Here is a 19,901-nt window from a genome sequence, read left to right as displayed (position 1 = left end):
GAGCAGCAGCCGGCCAGCTCCCGCCCCCTCTCTGGTGATTGGCATAGGACCTGGCCCCCCCCAGCCCCCGCTTGACTGACGGCTGGGCTCCGGCACCTCCTTCAGTCCCTGGGCGCTCGCTGGCGGGGGAGGCTGGGACCGTTAGCTCGCCAGGCTGGCAGGCTCTGGGCCGCTACTCCACTGGCGGCCAGGATGGAGACGTTGCGAGCGCAGCGGCTGCAGCCTGGAGTGGGCACCAGCGGGAGGGGCACTCTGCGAGCGCTTCGGCCCGGAGTGACTGGGGCCGCTGCCGCCACCGCCACACCCCAGGCGGGCCCCCCGCCGGCCCCGCCGCCCCCCGCACCGCCCCCGCCGCCTCTGCTCCTGTCCGGGACCGCCGGGCTGCCGCTGCCCCCCGGCGCTGCCGGCAGCCCCGCAGTGCTGCGGGAGGCCGTGGAGGCCGTGGTGAGGAGCTTCGCCAAACACACGCAGGGCTATGGCCGAGGTGAGTCTGCGGGGTCTGGCCTCCTGTGGGACACCCTCTCTGTAAGGGAGCTTTGCTCCCACAGTCCTTTGGATCGCTTTTCCTGGCGCAGAGCCTTCACATGCATTTCCTTTTGGGGAGTTTCCTTCTGGGCTACACACACACACAGACTCGCACACACACAGACGCACACATTCATACACACGTTTAAGCCTCCCACCCCTCCCCTTTATTGAGTTACTACTATGTTCTCCAGGGACCCCTTTTTACAGATATAACCCTCTTTTCTATCCACCCTTTTCTCCTTTAGAAATGGAATTCCTCCTGTAGCTTAATGCCTTAACATCTCTCTGCCTCTAGTCCCTGTTGTGTGGGATCCTATCCTTTATCTCAGATCCAAGACATTTCTTATCCGTATCCTCTCAATCTTTCTTCTGTGATCTCAGCAATTCCTGGGCTCCCTGCTAGTTTACTCCATCTCCTTAACCTTGACTTTTAAATTCTTTTCTTACTTATGTCACTCTGAGATTTCCAATGCAACTTCAGATTTGCTGGGGAATTAGGCAGTGCTTTCACAAGTTCGCTATAATTGTGCCTTTAAATCTGGACCCATACCATTGAGCCCACACCAGCTTCCTGTGACTTAATACCTCTTTGGTGTCTTTTTAAGTATGGAGCCTCACAACTCCAGCCTCTCTGTCTGGCTGGCTCTGTTTTCCTGGCCTTTGCCCAGGAACTGAGGATAAATCCCAGGCCTTGGCTCTCTCAATGTTAAATTCAGTGGAAATGAGCCAGGCAGAAACCCTATTTCCATTAGAAATCTTCATCTTAAAGATGTCTAATTTCCAGCGTTTCTGAAAAGGGGGATGTGAGAATTTTGTTTTTGTTTTTGTTTAACCAGTGCAGAATTTCCTGAGTTTGAGTTCCAGATTTATAGTGTAACAAGAAATATATAGTGAGCGGTGTGGGATACAGCATTCAGGTCTGGAATTTCTGAGACATCACTTCTCTCTGCTTGGCTAGGTCCTGCCTGACCTGGAAGTGACTGTATCTTTAATTTTCTAGTTTAACATTAATACAGAGAAAGGTTGTGGGGCTTTCTCTGTAGATAGTAATGACTTTTTTTTTTTTCCTCCCTGAGAAAGTGCAGTGAAAACAGCACACACACACACAGGCTTTGGAGTCAGACTAGTCTGGATTAAATCCCAGATTAAGTCTCTGTCACTTGCCAGCTGTGTCTCTGTGGAAGCAACTTAACCTCATTGAGCTTCAGTTTCCTCAAGAATTATGATGTGGACTAAATGAGATATTGCACCTGACACATAATGGGTACTTTAAAAAATGATAAGTATTCTCTCAAATTTATTGGTTCATGTTTCTTTGGGAAGAACACATCATTTTCTCTCATTGTTAAATCCTAACAGTGTAAAACCAATGATGCCTATGAAAACAGATTTTTTTTTTTTTTTTTTTTTTTTTTTTTTTTGCTGTACGTGGGCCTTTCACTGTTGTGGCCTCTCCCATTGCGGAGCACAGGCTCCGGACGCACAGGCCCAGCGGCCATGGCTCACGGGCCCAGCCGCTCCGCGGCATATGGGATCCTCCCAGACCGGGGCACGAACCCGCATCCCCTGCATCGGCAGGCGGACTCTCAACCACTGCGCCACCAGGGAGGCCCGAAAACAGATTTTTAGATCCATTTTGCTTTATATGTGCAATGATACATTTCCCATCAGTTTCCCTTTGTTCTTCAGCATTTTGAACTCCTACCACGGAGCAGTCACTCTGCTAGGTGCTGGGAATGCAAATGCACATGATCCTGAAATTCATCATGAGGGAATATAATTGTTTTTCTAGTTTAATTCCTAGACTTAACAGAGCAATGTAATGGAATTGCCATTAGCTATTGTCCTGTTGCTTCAGGTCTCTTTTAAGTCGAGACCAAGGGAAGGTCTTTGCCTCTGGGCATAGGGGTAGCCAGGAGTGAGCGCCCTAAATCTGAAGCCTTCTTCTTAGAAACTTATAGGTGTTTATTAAAATTGTAGAGGAGTGACAGTTTTCTTGTCTGGGTTACCTGGAGAGGCTCTTGTCTAAACTGAGCATCCTGTAAAACCTATTTCATTTCCTTAGAAAGGATGAGGGAACAAGGGGATTGTACTGACCAAGAGCAATCAGTCAGGATTCAGACTCTCCAGCAATTCTCCCTTCCAACCTCCCTACCTCCCACCACAGTCCTTCTCATTATTCTTGAGTTTCTCATTTCCAGTCTGGGTGTCCAGCCAGTACTTTGGGAAAGTTTGGCAGATAGTTTAGCTTCAGGCAAGCGGAATCTCTGCTGATTTGGCTCAGAAGTCCTTCACCACATGGAATCACTTATTCTGCTTCAATTAATAGGTAAAACTGCCATTGGCATATGTCCACATACCTTTGTGACTGATGGCATGGTATTTGGGGGCTGGCTGTATTCCCTTGAATATAATTTACTTTAGTCTGTGCCCAGACCAGTCCTCAATCCAGCAATGCTTTACTGCATCATCTTCAATTCAGATCTTTCATCATCTTCTTCCTGACTGCTCTAAATTCACCTTTTCCAGGCACAGTCTTTAGATTTACCTGACTCATGTAGGATCTCAGCATTTATTTTTTTAAATTCTTCTGTTATCTCACTTGTTTGTCCTATATCTCTCCCCACAGTCCCTGCCCACGATACACACCTAGCTCAGTATGCTACAGGAGCTTAATCAGTCTATAGTGCATAGGATTTGGAATCAGAGAACCTGGCCCTGTCAAATAATGGCTGTGTGATCTTGGATAAATTACTTTATCTCTCTAGGCCTCATCTGTTCCATTCATTCATTGAACGAATACTTATTGATCACCAGTGGTGAACAAGACAGGTACTCAGTCCCTGTCTTCATGGAGCTCACAGTCCACTTTATAGAGCCTCTGTGAGGATTAATGGTGCAATAAAACAGGATAGTACAACAGAAAGAGGGTTGGTTTTGGAGACAAACAAACCTTGGTTCTAAATCCTGGTTCTGCCACTGTGGCCTGTTCCTTAGCTTGTTCACCATTTGTGCAATAGGTATTATAATACCTATCTTAATAGTGCCACATGGATTAAATGAGATAATGAATGTAAAGCACGCAGCACATAGTTAGTACTCAATGAGTGGCTGCTATTATTATGCATGTGGATATGCTTTGATAACTGTGCATTTGATAGGTATTGTTAGCATCACCGTTTCCTTTGCCCCTTTTTCCACATGGCATATAGACCCCTTCTTCTACTGGCTGACAGCTGGTAGTCTCTAAGCTGGCACGATTGCCCGAGTGACCAAGTCACTTTCCTTGCTCTGTAACTTCTGTGTTGCCCTCTTCAAACCTATCTATTTTAAAATTATTGCTGTCCCTTTATATCACAATATGGTTACATGATTGGAAATTCTGCCCAGCTACTCCACTAGGCTGAACAAATGAATCTTGTGTGGTATTTTCTGTTTATAGTTTTTCCTTTCCCTCAGAATCACAGACAGCTTCTTTGTTGTAAGTGAGTATGTAGTTAAAATGATTGATCTGAAAATGTTTCTAATTTTTGGAATGTTGGCTTAGACCCTGTATTAGTTTCCTGTGGCTGCTGTAACACATTATCACGAAGTTGGCTTAAAACAACAGAAATTTATTCTCTCACAGTTCTGGAGTCCAGAAGTTCAAAATCAGTATCACCGGGCCAAAGTCAAGGTGTCACAGCAGGTCTGTGCTCCCTCCAGAGGCTCTAGGGGAGAATCTTCTTCCTTGCCTCTTCCAGCTTCTGGGGACTGCCAGCATTCCTTGGCTTGTGACTGCATCATTCCAATTTCTGCCTCCATGTTCATGCTGCCTTCTCCTCTTCTGTGTTTCATCAAGTCTCCTTCCCTAAGGATACCTGTGATTACATTTAGGGCCCACCAAAAATCCATGATAATTTCCCCATCCTCAGATCCCTAACTTAATCACGTCTGCAAAATTGTTGCCACATAAGGTAACATTTACAGGTTCCAAGGATTAGGACATGGGCATCTTGGCAGGGGGCATTATTCAGCTTACCATAGTCCTCTCCCAAAGTCACATTGCTTTTCATTCCTTCCCTTCCATCCCTTCCAGAGACTATGCACTATGGGCTATTCAGGGATACCTTCTACAAATTGAAATAGGAAATGACAGACGAAGTATTGTTAACCAGCTTCCCTATCTTCATAATAATGTGCATTAAGCCAGGCCAGACTATTCTCATCATCCTGTATGATCAGAGAGAACCTTCTCACTCACCTCTCAATTTCATTATCTGTTTATTATCTATTTATCCATGCTGCCCCACTACAAGATTGTATTTATTTTTATAAAATTTTTATTATAGTTTCATGTGGTGTTTTATTTTATTTTATTAAAAATATTTATTTATTTAGCTGCGCTGGGTCTTAGTTGCAGCAAGTGGGATCTTCATTGCAGCATGCAGGCTTTTAGTTGCAGCATGCAGGATCTAGTTCCCTGACCAGGGATCAAACCCAGGCCCCCTGCCTTGGGAGCATGGAGTCTTAACCGCTGGACCACGAGGGAAGTCCCCATGTGTTGTTTTAATGTTTTTACTCTGGTGGGTATACAATCTGTCTGTCTTACCTCTTAGACATTCATCTAATATTTTATCTCCTAAGGAAAAACCAAAAGTATTATCTTTCTTGTTGTTCAACATTACGGTACAAGCGCTTAAATATTCCTCACTATCTTGGTCTTTCGTGTCCCTTTCAGCCCAGCATCCATCAGTGACTTCCAAAAATTAATTGTAGCTGTCAGATATGTATGTTTCAGTAATTGCTACCCTCCTACCTCACTGTCTCTTTAACCATCCTTACATAAACCATTATATCCATGATTCTTCACTGAAAATCTGATCAAAACTATGAGCACCCTCCCTACACCCACACACACACAAATACTCATATGCACACCCGCACACAGACACACACACATGCTTAATTTTACTTAGAGTTTTAGGGGACTTGTGAACCCCCACGAAGTTCAACCATGGACTGGACCTTGGACCCTGGGTTAAGATTCCCAAATTGGAAAAAACATTGGCATCAGAATTTCTACATTCATGCCCCACTTCTGCCACAGCTATGTGACCTCAACCAAGTCATTTCTTAGCCTGAGTTGGACTAGATAATCTCTAAAGTCCCTTTCAGCTCTAGAAATGAATGAGTCTTATGAGCATTTTCAAATGCAGATCACAATTCATTGCTTTTTTCCTGATCACTTTGACCAGTTTCTCATTTCATGCTCACATTTCTGAAATAAGACTCCCTGTTTCATTTGGCTTTGAGTAATCATTAAAAAATAGTCCTGTACTCTGTGCCAAAAGGGATTTAACTGGACGTGGAATGGACATATGCTTTTTAATAGGACCTTCCCCATTATAGCAGTCTCCTCCCCTTCCTCTTTATTTCAATATTCTCCCTGTTGTTTGCATGTCAGAAGAGCTGTCACCCAGCACATTGTGCTAAATTGTCTCAAAGAGGGAACTGGGCCTGAAAAGATCTCAATGAAAAGAACAAGGGTGGCTAAGCTTTCTGGGCAGCAGTGACCTCTGAAGAGCCTCTGCTAAAACCAAGGGTGGGAAAAAGAGAGTTTTCTTTTCATGCTGTCTTTTAATGGAAGAATGAACATTTTAAAAAGTCAGTTAAATGTATAGTATTAGTAAAGAGCTTATGCTGCTTTTCAAACCCTGGCTGGTACATGGAGTGCTTGCTTCAGTTGCAGAGCAGGTAAGATAAGTTATTATTGGCCACTAGCTTTTGAACACCTTCCTGGCAGGGAATGTATGTTCTTCATCTTTGCATCTCTAATGCCTAGAATAGAGCTATGCACCTATTAAGTGCTCACATTTTTGTTTAATGTGTGTGTGGCAGCCATGAAAACGTGTTTAATATCTCCTGCTGCAGGGAGCATAATTGACTGACAGCCTTAAACTGCTGTCCCCTCTGAGTTCATCACCACATTTGCACTGAGGCCACACATCCTGCAGGCTGCTCCCAGTCAATGACTGAGCACAGCAGGGGTACTAACTCAGGCACATCCTAGTGAGATGTGGGATTCCTTTGGCTTGAGGACTTCCTACTGGCCTGGCCAAACCTTTCTTGGAATGGTGCTGCAGTCTGAGACTCACATATCCAAACTTTCTGCCTTCCCTTTCTCCTTCCACAGGTGTCAGACCTAGAACATGGTCTGAAGGCTCTCCCTTCTCCTGCTTCCTCCCCAGTAAATCTCTTGCCTGTCTGTCCCATCTTGGTATCTTCTCCTTGTCCGATCTTAACTGATGTAATATAATAGAATTAATGAGTCCTTGTTGTAACTAAGAGTAGAGAGTGGTCATGTTGGAAGATATTGGAGAATGTGTGTGATGAATTTTTATTACGAGGCTTTAGTTAAAGCCATTTGAAATGTTTGGAACCTTAGAGTCAAAGAGATCCTTTCCAGGGCTTCCCCGGTGGCGCAGTGGTTGAGAGTCTGCCTGCCAATGCAGGGGACATGGGTTCGAGCCCTGGTCTGGGAAGATCCCACATGCCACGGAGCAACTAGTTCTGTGAGCCACAATTACTGAGCCTGCACGTCTGGAGCCTGTGCTCCGCAACAAGAGAGGCCGCGATAGTGAGAGGCCCACGCACCGTGATGAAGAGTGGCCCCCGCTTGCCTGCCGCAACTGGAGAAAGCCCTCGCACAGGAATGAGGACCCAACACAGCCATAAATAAATAAATATTTTTTTTAAAAAAAAGAGATCCTTTCCAAAAACAAACTGATTTTATCCCTCCTTCCATTTAAAACCCTTCCATAGATTTCCATTGCTCCTAGGATAAAGCCAATATTCTAACATGACCCACCAGGTCTGACCTGATCTGGTCCCTTCTGTTTTTTTGTGTGTGTGTGTGCAACCTCACCTTGCATTTATACTACCCCTCACTCTCTCTTTTCTGGCCACACTAGTCCCTTTATTCACCATATTTCCTGCTGCTGCAGAGCCATCGTACATGCTATTCCTTCTGCTCAGAGCGCTATTCTCTCATCTTTTTGCCTAGGGAATTCATACTTATATCTGAGCTTAAATATTACCTTGTCAGGGTAGCTTTCTTTGGCCTTCTTAATTAGTCAGATGCTCCTACATTTACCACCATTTACCACTCCTTTATAGCATTTATCACTGTTGCAATTTTTCATTTGTATGAGATTATATATTTGGTTAATCTCTCTCTCCCTCTTTAGACTGTAAGTTGCATAGGAAAAGGAACAGTGTATGGTTTTGCTCACTATTGTAGCCTAGCACCCAGCACACAGTCTAGCACAGAGTAGGTACTCAATACATATTTGTGGAATAATTGAATCCAAGTACTGAGGGATGAAGGGAACTGTTCTGGAATTTCTGGAATACAGTGTCAAGTCTGGAGTTTGATTTTACCCTATATACAACTAATAACATAGCCGGTTACTGTTTCATGGATGCTGGCAGAAGTCAAGAGACTTCTGGGTCAGAGACAAAGGACTTCATTACTCATAGAACAGCAAGTAGCATGAGTATCCTGTTTGCTTGCATTGGTTTCCCTTGTCTCCCAAGTCTGATGTGGAGGGCTCAGGTGGATGCTTACAGGCCATGGGTTGCATTACAGGAGAGGAACACCGAGCTTGGGGAACCTGCCATTTTATAGCAAACAGTAAACAAACTTGTTCTTTCTCCCAGAGGGAGACATTACTTCATCCCTCAAGGTTTCTTGCTGCAAATTCAATCCTGAGAAAGGGCCCAAGTAAGGAGCAGTCAGGGCCTTGAAATACTGGCATACCTAGCAAGATGGAAAGTAGTGCAAGAGACCTGTGGAGGAGTGTTTCCCAATATACAGTCCTTCCAAAGATCATTTATGCCTAGGGAAAGCCTCAGAATTCATTCCCTTCCTCCCTTCCCTCCTTCCCTCCTTCCTTCCTTCCTTCCTTCCTTTCTTTCTTTCTTTCTTTCTTTCTCTCTTTCTCTCTTTCTTTCTCTCTCTTTCTTTCTCTCCCTTTCTCTCTCTCTCTCTTTCTCTCTGTGTGTGTGTCTCTCTCTCTTTCTCATATATATATAGTATACACATAGTATTCCAGGATGGAAAAGGAATCTAGTCATGGGTTTGCTCACCAGAAGCACAGCCTTGAGAATGGCTAATAGGGCCATATTTCCTTGAGTGACAGTATTATATAATGGTTAAGAACATTGACTCTGGAACCAAGACTGCCTGGGTTTGAGTTCTTGCTCTTCTGCTTTCTAGCTGTTATATCCTTTGGCAAGTTATTTAACCTCCCTATGCCTCATTTCCCTCATCTGTAAAATGGGGAAAATAAAAGTACCTGCCTCATATGGTTGTTGTGATTAAATAGGTAAAGCACTTGGAGAAAATGTGACATACAGTAGGTGTTCAGTAAATGTCAGCACTTATGATCATGGTGGTTATTACTATTCTAGGCCAGCTGACCAATTGTGGAATCATCTACTTGTCCTTCATCAGTCAGTGATAATGGTATGCTGACCTTGGAAACTCTGGCCTCCAATATTTATGCTCTTCTCCTTTAGTGTCTAGGACTAATCAAATGTGAACTAGGGAGGTGGCGGAGGAGGGCAGGCATACTCTGGTCTTCCTATGCAAATGGACTTAATCACAGCATAGGCTTATTAATTAAAATGATTTTAAATGGTAATAGGTAGGGAGATAAGGGGGCTCAATTCTTAGTGTAAGTACAGGTTACAGATACTGTATTGAGGCAGAGCGCTGCTTGGAAGTGTTCTTACTGCTGAACTTAACTACTTCTCTTTTTGTAGTGAATGTGGTGGAGGCACTTCAGGAATTCTGGCAGATGAAACAGTCCCGTGGGGCTGACTTGAAGAATGGGGCTCTCGTGGTTTATGAGATGGTTCCCTCCAACAGCCCTCCCTATGTCTGCTATGTCACCCTGCCTGGGGGAAGTTGCTTTGGGAGTTTCCAGGTAAGAGTTCTGAGGCAACAGTAGCAAAGATAAACCCTTAGGTTCTACTAATGTCTTTCTCTATCACTTTGGCCATGAAATCTCTATCCAAAGTCACATATTTGAGGACTTGGACCAATTCTGGGCAAATCATTCTGATAAGCATCTGAGGCTCATTTGAGCAGAAAAAACCTCAGTAGCATGCATTTCTTTTAACCATGCTCAAATTCAAAGTGGGTTTGAGTTTTTGAAGGCTGAAAGAAAAGCAGACTACTAGCATCTAACTCACGTTCTAATCTGGCTTTCCAACTTCCTGCTATCTCTTTTTGAGGACATAGAATAATACTCATTGCCCCTGGTACTTTTTCATAGGCTATCACTAAGGAAAGCAATGTTTGAGTTCTCTAAGAGATCAAAGGAGAGGGACTATATATGGTGGAAATAGTACTCATCTAAGAGTTAGGAGATCCAAATTCTTGTTGCCCTGACTGCTAACAGGGTAAGTCGAGTAATTCCTCTGGGCCTCAGTTTCCCCATCTATAATATGAAGGAGATAGATTAGATTATTTCTAACCAGTATTTCTCATACTAGCATTCTACAATTATATGAAAGTCCTGTAGTATATGATGATGAAAAGCGTTGATGCTATCACAGAGTAACGAGAAATTTGACTAGTGTGAATATTTTCATCAAAGATGGATTTTTCACATTGCAGATAGGAAGGTAGCCTCCTGAAATGTCAACTTAGAGCCTGAGTAGGAATTTAGAGAAGAGACTAGACACTTTTGTTCTGTTTTCTGTATGGTTTGTATAACCCTTAGACAAAGTTATACCCTCTGCTCTGTGCTTCCATAGTGCCTTGAACTTCCCCTATCATATCATTTATCAAAACATATCATAATTGACTGTTTCTCTCTCCTAGTGGACTATGCTCCATGGAGGCAGAGGTAGTGTCTGTCTTCTTTCTTATTCAGTTTTAAATCTCTGCCATCAAACTCAGTGCCCAGCAGAGAATAGACACTTAATAAATCTGTTGCATGAATGAGTGCCATTGTAGCTCAGTTCCTGCCTCAAACGGAAACAGACCTAAGGAAGCTTCATTTCAAATCGGGTGACTAAATTTTTCTCTCAGAGCCCCAGCCATTTCAGAGAAATAAACATATGCCCAAGATGACTAATGTTTATCTTTTGCTACTAGAAAATAAGACCTTTCCTTCCTTTTCCCACCTCATCATACTGTTGATTAAAGATTTAATAATTGTATGGGGATGCCCCAAACTGGACCATTAGAGTAATTTGATTTCTGTTATTTCCTGAAAGAGTAGAATTATCTATCTTGGCCCCTTTTAGCTTATATCTTTTATATCCACTTTGGCAGGTGAAATTTCTCCTGGTGGTTTTCTTCATAGATGACTTTTCAGAAAGAGCACTATATAGTAGAAAGAGCAGCAGGCTAATAAATAGTGAGAGAAGTGGAAACAGAGAAACTGAATAAGCAAGAAGACAGGATTAATGTACCAAACTCCATATGTTGTTTCAGAGAGACCTGTCAGCTAAAGGAAACTGGGAATTACTGATATTATGGATGGTTAAGTAGCAAACATAACCTGATCTACTTTTTAAAACTATAACATCACTTTCTTCCTTTTCTCTCATCCTAATCATAAATGACAGAGGGCACAGAAGCCTTTGAGGCAGCCAGTGAAGATGAATTATAAAGGTGGCTAGGTATCTGCAATTGAGTGATTTAAGACTTTTGAAAATCAGTCTTGTTCTATGATACTACATACGTTGGATACAATGTAAAAACATGAATTAATTTAAAATTTTTTCTTGTTTTCCTCGGGTCAGCTTTCCTTTCCCTAGCCACCTCTCTTCTCTTTGCTTCTACTGGGAGGGGGTGGGGGAATACTATAAAATCCTTCCTCAGACCTTAGACTCTGTTCAGGGATAGCTCCGTAGCTGACTACATTATTGGGGAAACTGCCTGCACATAGCGAAAAGTCCAAGAATCCCAAATGGGTGCTTCTGATAGAGACTAGAGGGCTTCTCTGCAGAAGCAGCCTAGACATAGCTTTGTTTTAATCTTAGGTTATCTAGAGGGATGAAAAAATTCTTGCCTGTCTGCAGAATAAGAGAACAAGATACAGATTTCTAACAGACTGGCCAGAATCTGGCTTTTGAGTAATTAATTCTCTTGACAGTTTAAACAGGGGTATTTTTCATATCCAGTGATTATATGCTGACCTCAGCAGTCTTCTTCATCCTGCATTCAATTTGGTATGAGCTACAGCTGTCTCCAGCTCCTTAATGACTTCAGGATGTTGAAACAAATTTATGTTTCCAAATGCCCCAACCATTTTACAATAAAAACTTTGGAGGGTGTGTTGAACAAACTGATTTTGCCAAAGAGTATCCAAGTGTCTTCTATCCCAAGTGTTTCCCTCCCACTTTTCCTTCCTCTCTCTCAGATACACATGCACACATATTTTCTCTGTCTCCCTGCCTAGTTTTGCCCCACAAAAGCTGAAGCCCGGCGGAGTGCTGCAAAGATTGCGCTAATGAACTCTGTGTTTAATGAACATCCTTCCCGAAGAATCACTGATGAGTTCATTGAGAAGAGTGTCTCTGAGGCCCTGGCATCTTTCAATGTAAGTTACTTGGAGTTGGAAGGGAGGAGAGTGGGGGATGGGAGAATTGGCTGATTGGGAAATCTTGTATATTCCTGGGAAACAGAGCGTAAATTCTTGGTTTTCTTTCCTGTCCTCATTTCTGTTCTTTCTGTTTATTTTCTGTCAGTCTTTTGTATTATATACTCCACATGTCTCAGTCTCTAATTCTATGTGTGTTTTTGTTTTTGTCATTTTGTCTCTTTCATTATGTCTCTTTGGTATCTAGAAACCTTTATTTCAGGATTTATGGAAGTTTAGAGGTATTACAAAATAAAAATTGAGCTTGAATTTCACTTTTCCCAACTTTGGTTTAAGACCTTAGTCCCTTCTTCCTTCACTGTTCTTTTTTTTATGACTGTTTTTATTGTCACTTGTTTCCTGCCTCCATTACTTCATCTTATTAATGAAGAACACTTTATAATACAAGTGTCTTTTCTTTTTATGTTTCTAGGAATGGGGAGTGTAATTTATTTACTCCCTTTAAAAAGAACATCTGTTCTTTCAAATGATAATGATAATGATGATAACCATAGCTAATCCTAATTGAGTATTTATTTTGTGCCAGGGACTATTTTAGGGGATTTATATGTATTTTATCTCATTTGATCTTCACAACAATCCTATGAGGTATAAGTACTATTATTACCCCTATTTTACAGATGAGGAAACTAAAAACACAGAAGTGAAGTTTTGCCTAAAGTAATACAGCTTGTAAATGGTAGAGCCAAGACTAGAACCCGTCAACTTACAGACTTTTCTAGCTTAGAGGTACATCTTAGAAATTAGCACTGCCTTCTTCCTCCCTCTGCACAAGACCATTGATAGGGAGATAAAGTCAGATCAATCTTCTGTTTATGTTTTCTTTGCATTTATGATGTAATTACATATACTAAACTCCTTCAGTTATCTGTTTTGTAGATTAGTATTGAACACTCTGAATCATAATCCCTCTGTAACCTAGGACCCATCTGTTTTTCTCCTATTACTTTTTGCCCCAGTCAGCAGTATCTGCAGGGAATAAAAACATTTTTATATTAATCAAATCAGTTAAAATTAAGAAAGTACATTTTTCACTCTTAAGTCACCTAGTGTATTATAAAATGAAACATTAGATTGGATTATAGAAAGCAGTGGTTATGAGCACAGGCTCTGAATTCATCCTTTTGAAATTATGGTTCTACTTGTTATGTGACTTTGAACAAGATATTTAATCTGTCTTGGTTTCCTCACCTGTAGAATAGGATAACAATTATACCTGTCACATAGGATTATTGGATAAAAGAGAATATGTTCCAGCACTTAGTACATGTTATCTGTTTAGGTGCCTTTGGATGCAAGTAATAGAAAATCTCACTTCAAGTTGACTTAATAAATAAAGGAAGGAAATGTATTATCTAACATGATAGGAAGTCTAGAAGTAAGGCAGATTTCAGGGTTAGATAATTCGATGGATCAAGAATGTCATCATCTAGGATGGCAGCCCCAACCTGGACTTCAAGCCTGGAGACCAGTCCCATTTTGACATAAAGGATGAGTTCTGATGTCCCATCTGTAGGCGCACACTCTTGGGAGGGTGAGGCAGGGAGACACTCAGGTGCAAAATCTCCTGCAAAATTGGCTGCCTGGGCCTCTGGATCTGAATAAAGGAGACATTTAACCTGGGGGGAAAAAAAGAATGTCATCATCTACTGGTCCAAATTCTTTCCATCTCTCAACTCAGCCATCCTCTAGATATTGGCTTTGCCCTTGGGCTGACTCCCCTCAGGGTGCAAGACAGCTACAGAGTTCCAGTTGTTAAATACAAACAAAACTAAACTCAGAGACAGAAAGAGACCATCTTTTCTCATGTCTCTTTAGTAGTAAGGAATCTTTTCCCAGAAGCTCTCCAGCAGAACTCCCCTCTACCACCCAATGCCCAGAATTCCCACCTTAAAACCAGTTACAGGCAAAAGGGATTAGGATTTACCTACTGGAGTTAGGATAAAATCACTCTTCTCTGAGGCAATTGGGAGATGTATAAGCACTAGAATAAGATTAAGGTTCTTTAGTAAGGAAGAAGGAAATAGATATTGGATAGGTCACCAGCAGTGTCTGCTACAAAGTGTTTAAGAAATGTAAACTATTATTCTTCTCATGCCACTATTCTTTTTTGATTAACCCCCCCAAATTGAGAACTTAATGGATTTCTCATTAATATCCCAATGGAATTCCCATAGTCCAGAATAACAATTTTCATTTGGTCTTAGCCATGGGCAGAGTGATGTCCACATTCTTTGCTTTTAGCTTTTGTCCTTCAAAAGTCCTGAATCTGACACTATATTATGTCTTTTGACAAATCACCTAGGCTCTGTGGGTCTGAGTTTCCTCATTTGTAAAATAAGTAGGTTAAATTAAAATTAACTCTAATTCCTTTCCAATTATATTCTAATGTTCCTACCACTAATCAAGTATTCTGTGATTAAATGTTTATTGAATAAATGGAGCTCATTTATCACCTTGTTAGGTGTAGAAGTGTCATATGTGGTGGAACTTGCCAATGGTGGGTCATTCCACACTCGTGTACTCCAAATAGGTTACAGATGTGCCATGATATTGATCCCCTCAACTCTCAGGGAAATTGAACAAGGCCTAGGGCAGATGGACTCCTCTTCCCCACAGCCTCTGCTGGCAGCTGCTCTGCCAGCAGCCTTCTCTGTATATCCCAGTTGGCTGTACAGATAGGGTCATTATTTTCTTTGGGCCATATCATGGAAAAGTTTGGAGGTACTGAATAAGGTATCGCATTGAACTATTATAGATAAAAATGAAAACTATTGCTTGCTTTAGAGCCCTAAATCCTAATGGTGAAAATTACCACCATTTTCCTTCCTGCCTCTAGATTTTCACTTCTAAATCCAAATTTTGTGATCTTTGCTTCACCACAAAGATTAACTACATGTGGCATGATTGTTTCTCATGAGCCACAAAACAAAGTGGGTTGATTTTGAGTAGTTCTGACTTCTTGTTAATTCTAGCACAGTGAAAGCAAATAATAATAATAAACTAGCACTTACGGTATACTTACTAAGTGCCTGGCACTATTTTAGGTGTGATACATATACAGTAAAACCTCATGATAAAGCATCCCACAATAAACTGAATTTGGATATAACTTGATTGGCTCCTGACCCCTATCCAGTCCCCTTGCTCAAAGAGAGCAGAATAAAGTTCTTATCTTGGGAGGTGGGGGGTGTGTGGAACTGGCTAGAAAGAGCAGGAAACCTCTCAGGAAGCAGGAGGAGAAAGTTGGATCCCTGTGTTCCCAGTAGTCTCCTGGCCTTATTCTTCTAGATCAGGTTGACAAAAGGGTCACTAGTAAACCAGGAGATGCCCTTATTTTGGGAGTCCCTGCAAGACCTAGGATCTGGAATTATCTCCAATAATATGAAACCATCACCAAATAGCACAAACCAGAGCCAGTACCTGAATGGATTTGGATTGTGTAACTGGACACCAGGTCCAATACAATAATGCACCCAAATTATATGATTGGAATTGTTAGACTGCATTTATCTCTTTTTAAGTTTAAATTTAAAAACTCTTTAATTCTTAAAACAATCCTGTAAGGTAGATCTATGATTGTTCTCATTTTACAGTTAAGGTAGCTAGAAACAGAGAGGTTAAATAACTTCACCAAGGCCGCAAGACTAGTAGGAGCTCTAGTCCATGCTCTTAACTTCTATACTGTATTGTTTTTTTGTACACACTAGGCTTGCAGGTAGGACAATGTATCTTAGTTCTACCCCTGCAGGGTCATGTCGCCAGTAGAAGACACACGAAGCAAATGTCCAGGAGGCCAAACTGCTACCCAGAATTTGCCATGCTTATGACTTTTATTTTTGCCCTTTAAAATGCATTTGCCAATTGTCCTCTAGGCTAGTCCAATGCTGTATGCTGAACTCACTCTGTTATTTTAGCTAAATCAGGGCTCTTCTCTATGTTTCAGTGTTCCCCCTTTTGTAAAATAGGGAAAACCAGGTTGACTTTTCTCTGTCACCTAAGTTAAAATGTGTGGTGACTTTGGAGGTCTCTAGGACTGTGCTGACCAGCAGAATAGCCACTAGCCACATATAGCTATTGAGCATTTGAGATGTGGCTAGTATGAATTGAGATGTGCTGTAAGATGAAAGAGACACCAGATTTTGAAAACTTAGTACAAGAAAAAGAGTGTTTCATTAATAATTTTTATAATGATTATAGTTTAAATAATATTTTGAGTTTATTAGGTTAAATAAAATATGCTATTAAAATTAATATTTATTGTATATTTTTACTGTAATGTGGCAACTACATTAAACATGTGGCTTGCGTTTATATTTCTCTTGGACAGTGCTCTTTGAGGTGATAATCCTGATTGAAAATCTATTTGTCTTTTCCTTTCCTCTGTTACCAGGGCAACAGGGAAGAAGCTGACAACCCAAATACAGGGATTGGTGCCTTCCGATTCATGTTGGAATCCAACAAGGGCAAGTCAATGTTGGAGTTCCAGGTACTATACTATTCCACCTACTTCCCTGGCTCTAATAACATGGGTCAGCCTGTACACACACACACACACACACACACACACACACACACACATGCGCGAGCACCTCCTACTAACACTGAATTGGAAAGGAAGGCAGAAAAGATTATTAGGATATTTTTCAAAATATAAATATCTTCCTTCCCCCAAGGACGTATCAGAGTTGGTATAAGAGATGCTGCCACAAATACATTTTGTGAAAGTTTCCCCATTTAATCCTGATGCAACCCCCCAATATTTATGCCACTGTCCTGGCACTTCATATTTTCTTCCTCCAGGAGCTAATGACAGTTTTTCAACTGCTGCACTGGAATGGCAGCCTTAAGGCCATGAGAGAAAGACAGTGCTCTCGGCAGGTAAGAGTTCCTATGGGTGAGGGGAGTCTGGCAGAAGGACTATTTTTTTTTTAAATATTTATTTATTTATTTAATTATTTAATTAAGTTGCACTGGGTCTTAGTTGCGGCACATGGGCCCCTTAGTTGTGGCATGTGAACTCCTAGTTGTGGCATGCGAACTCTTAGTTGCAGCGTGCACGTGGAATCTAGTTCCCTGACCAGGGATTGAACCCGGGTCCCCTGCATTGAGAGCACACAGTCTTAACCACTGTGCCACCAGGGAAGTCCCAGAAGGACTATTTGGAGGTGGATGTTGTGTTAGAATAAGCAAGCCTACCGGGTTGTGAATCTTAAAAGCCTTACTTAAAGGATTCATTCCCATAATCTTTCCTTTTAAAATCTTAACTGTGATTCTTTTACCTGCCTTGCTTCTCCCACCAGGAGATTCCCCTTAAGAATCTCCTCAAAGGACTCTAGTGCTGACTTCAGTTACGACTCAAAGGCTGAGAGTTCCTAGTCCCAGTTGGGTCAATGTGGTATGAACCTTTACTTTGTCCGTGACTTTGACATTCCTCTCCCCCTCCAGGAAGTGTTGGCTCATTATTCACACCGGGCCCTAGACGATGATATTCGCCACCAAATGGCATTGGACTGGGTGAGCCGGGAGCAGAGTGTGCCAGGAGCGCTGTCTAGAGAGCTGGCCTCTACTGAGCGGGAGCTGGATGAAGCCCGGCTGGCAGGCAAGGAGCTGCGCTTCCACAAGGAGAAGAAAGATATTCTCATGCTGGCTGCTGGGCAGTTGGGCAACATGCATTCTTCCAATTGCTAGGCATCTACCCACATACTCCCCATCCTCTCCAGGCCCGTTTTTTATATGTCCTTTCTGAGACTTAGTGTGATTTCTGTACATACTTTCTCAATTTTATACTTTAAAATACATATATATATATACATATATATATATATGTATATATATATATATATATATATATATATATATATATAAATTCTACACCTGGATTCCTACTTGCTGAGAGATCCCTTTTCTTACTTGTAGTTTTTGGATGTAGTTGCTTTTAAAACATCTCCACACCACTTTACAAGAAGAGCAGGCTGTCTTTGGAGCTTTGTTAGCTCTTACACTCCAGTAACTCTGTGTAGTCATTTCAATAGCACAAAATGATTGATTAATTGTTCATGTCTCCTTCTTTTAAAATAACAGGGAGCTTGAATAAGGACTATGTGCCCCACCCTCACCCTCATTCCTGCTTTCTCTTGGACCCAGCAGGACATGAAAATGAAGACTTCGGCTTTGGTTTCTCTTGAGCTGGGGCTACTTGGTACCAAGTTGTTCCTCCAGTAACTAGATATTTCCTAACCTACACCCCCCCACACACACCACTACCTTACTCCTCCTCTGCCTCCAAATGGTACTGCATTTTTGGGGCTTCCTTACTTTATTATTTGGAAGGAAGTGGAGATCTGGTTTCTTATTTTTAAAATCATTGCTGAGAAACTGCCCAGAAACAAGAGAGGGAGTATAAACACAATCTGTAAGGGTTTATCACCTATGTTGCTTCTGGGGCATGCATACCATACCATACCAGTAGTCCAGATTTCCAGTATACTCTACTGTACTGAAGGGGTCAGGGCTGAAGTTGCTTACCTTTCAGTATTCTTTTTTTACTCCTCCTCCCCTGCTCACCTAGCTTAGTTAAGCCCTGGCTATAGATCTTCCTGCCTGCAAAGATTGGTAGAAGATAAAGCATATTTCCCTCCTTTTTCTCCTCCCATCGTTTTGCTCTTTGGAAACATTATCTGTCCAATTTGGTGAGGGCTATGTTCCTCCTACTCCCACGAAGTGGCTGCTGTTTACGACCTTAGATGTATATACCTTAGATTCACATTTGTTTTCCCTCTTTTCTTTCCTCTTCCTCCACATTATTAGAGCATGAGTTGATCAGAAAAATTAGATGAGACTCTGGCATTATGGCACTTCCTAATTGGAACCATGAGAGACTGCAGGAGGGGAAAAAGAATCAATGATCAGCTACCTGTGTTTTTAATACTATTCTCTTCCCCCACCTCTTTCCTGGGTAAAATAGGAGAGAAATGATCTGGAGTACAGCTAAATCATTTCCCTTTGGGAGAATTTTTTGTAGGTCTCTCTAAGATATATTTTCTCCTTGTTTCTGTAATCGCCTTTATACTATATTATAGGTCAGTGCACTTCGTAAACTGAGTTTGGGAAATTTAATGTTCCTGCAATTACACTTTCCATTTAACAGTTATACACTTTGCTTTTAGAAATGGGTTAGGAAACAGGCTACAGTTTGCTCTTTTGGATCAGATAGGGAAAAGATGAAAGTCAGCTTTCTTGCTTTTGAAGTCATCTTAGTGACCAGTACATATGGGATCAGAGGCAAGGAATCTAGCAACAACTGTATTAGTGCTTGAAAGGGATTTCCTTGAATTCACCAAGCTCCATCTCTGTATTCCATGAAGCACATGTAGGGTTGGAGCAGAGGCTCCTACATTAAATAATAGGTGTGTCTATTCAATTTTTATTGATATTTATAATCCAGATATCATAAACCCTCATTTCTCCTTTGCTCTTTTCTCTGGGAAGTGTTAAGGGGTGTTGAGTTACGGGAAGAACTTGTCTTTGCACCCCCTGGATTATTTTTCTCAAATACCAACCAGTAAGATCCCAAAGAACTTGAGAAAAATTGTTCCCTGATCTGTCTACTTTTGGTGTTAAAGTTTTACTTACCTTTTAGTACTTTTTATGTATTTTATATGTATAATTTTATACAATTAAAAATAGATTTTTGTCTAGTGAGCCAGA

At 41.6% G+C, this 19,901-nt stretch overlaps 1 protein-coding gene across 1 annotated transcript; it reads left to right on the top strand.

The window, feature by feature from the left end:
* The first annotated feature begins 90 nt into the window (after window positions 1-90).
* On the top strand, window positions 91-18,255 carry LIX1L (limb and CNS expressed 1 like). Its single transcript, XM_082615712.1, has 6 exons — window positions 91-484; window positions 9,337-9,500; window positions 11,991-12,131; window positions 16,585-16,680; window positions 16,995-17,072; window positions 17,640-18,255. Exons 1-6 carry the CDS (start codon window positions 193-195, stop codon window positions 17,880-17,882), a joined length of 1,014 nt encoding a protein of 337 aa, XP_082471838.1. The 5' UTR covers window positions 91-192; the 3' UTR covers window positions 17,883-18,255.
* The last annotated feature ends 1,646 nt before the right edge of the window (window positions 18,256-19,901 follow it).

This window comes from Mesoplodon mirus, assembly GCF_964341445.2.
Source record: "Mesoplodon mirus genome assembly, chromosome: 3".
Taxonomy (NCBI): domain Eukaryota; kingdom Metazoa; phylum Chordata; class Mammalia; order Artiodactyla; family Ziphiidae; genus Mesoplodon; species Mesoplodon mirus.
Note: the sequence above shows the minus strand (reverse complement) of the source record. Positions and strands in the feature narration are given on the sequence as shown.

Bases quoted from the DNA above. Each gene is read 5' to 3' on its own strand.
- LIX1L (XM_082615712.1), top strand. From the start codon at position 193: ATGGAGACGTTGCGAGCGCAGCGGCTGCAGCCTGGAGTGGGCACCAGC. The intron at 12,132-16,584 runs GTAAGTTACTTG...CTCTGTTACCAG, and splicing joins AGGCCCTGGCATCTTTCAAT to GGCAACAGGGAAGAAGCTGA. The intron at 17,073-17,639 runs GTAAGAGTTCCT...CTCCCCCTCCAG, and splicing joins AAAGACAGTGCTCTCGGCAG to GAAGTGTTGGCTCATTATTC.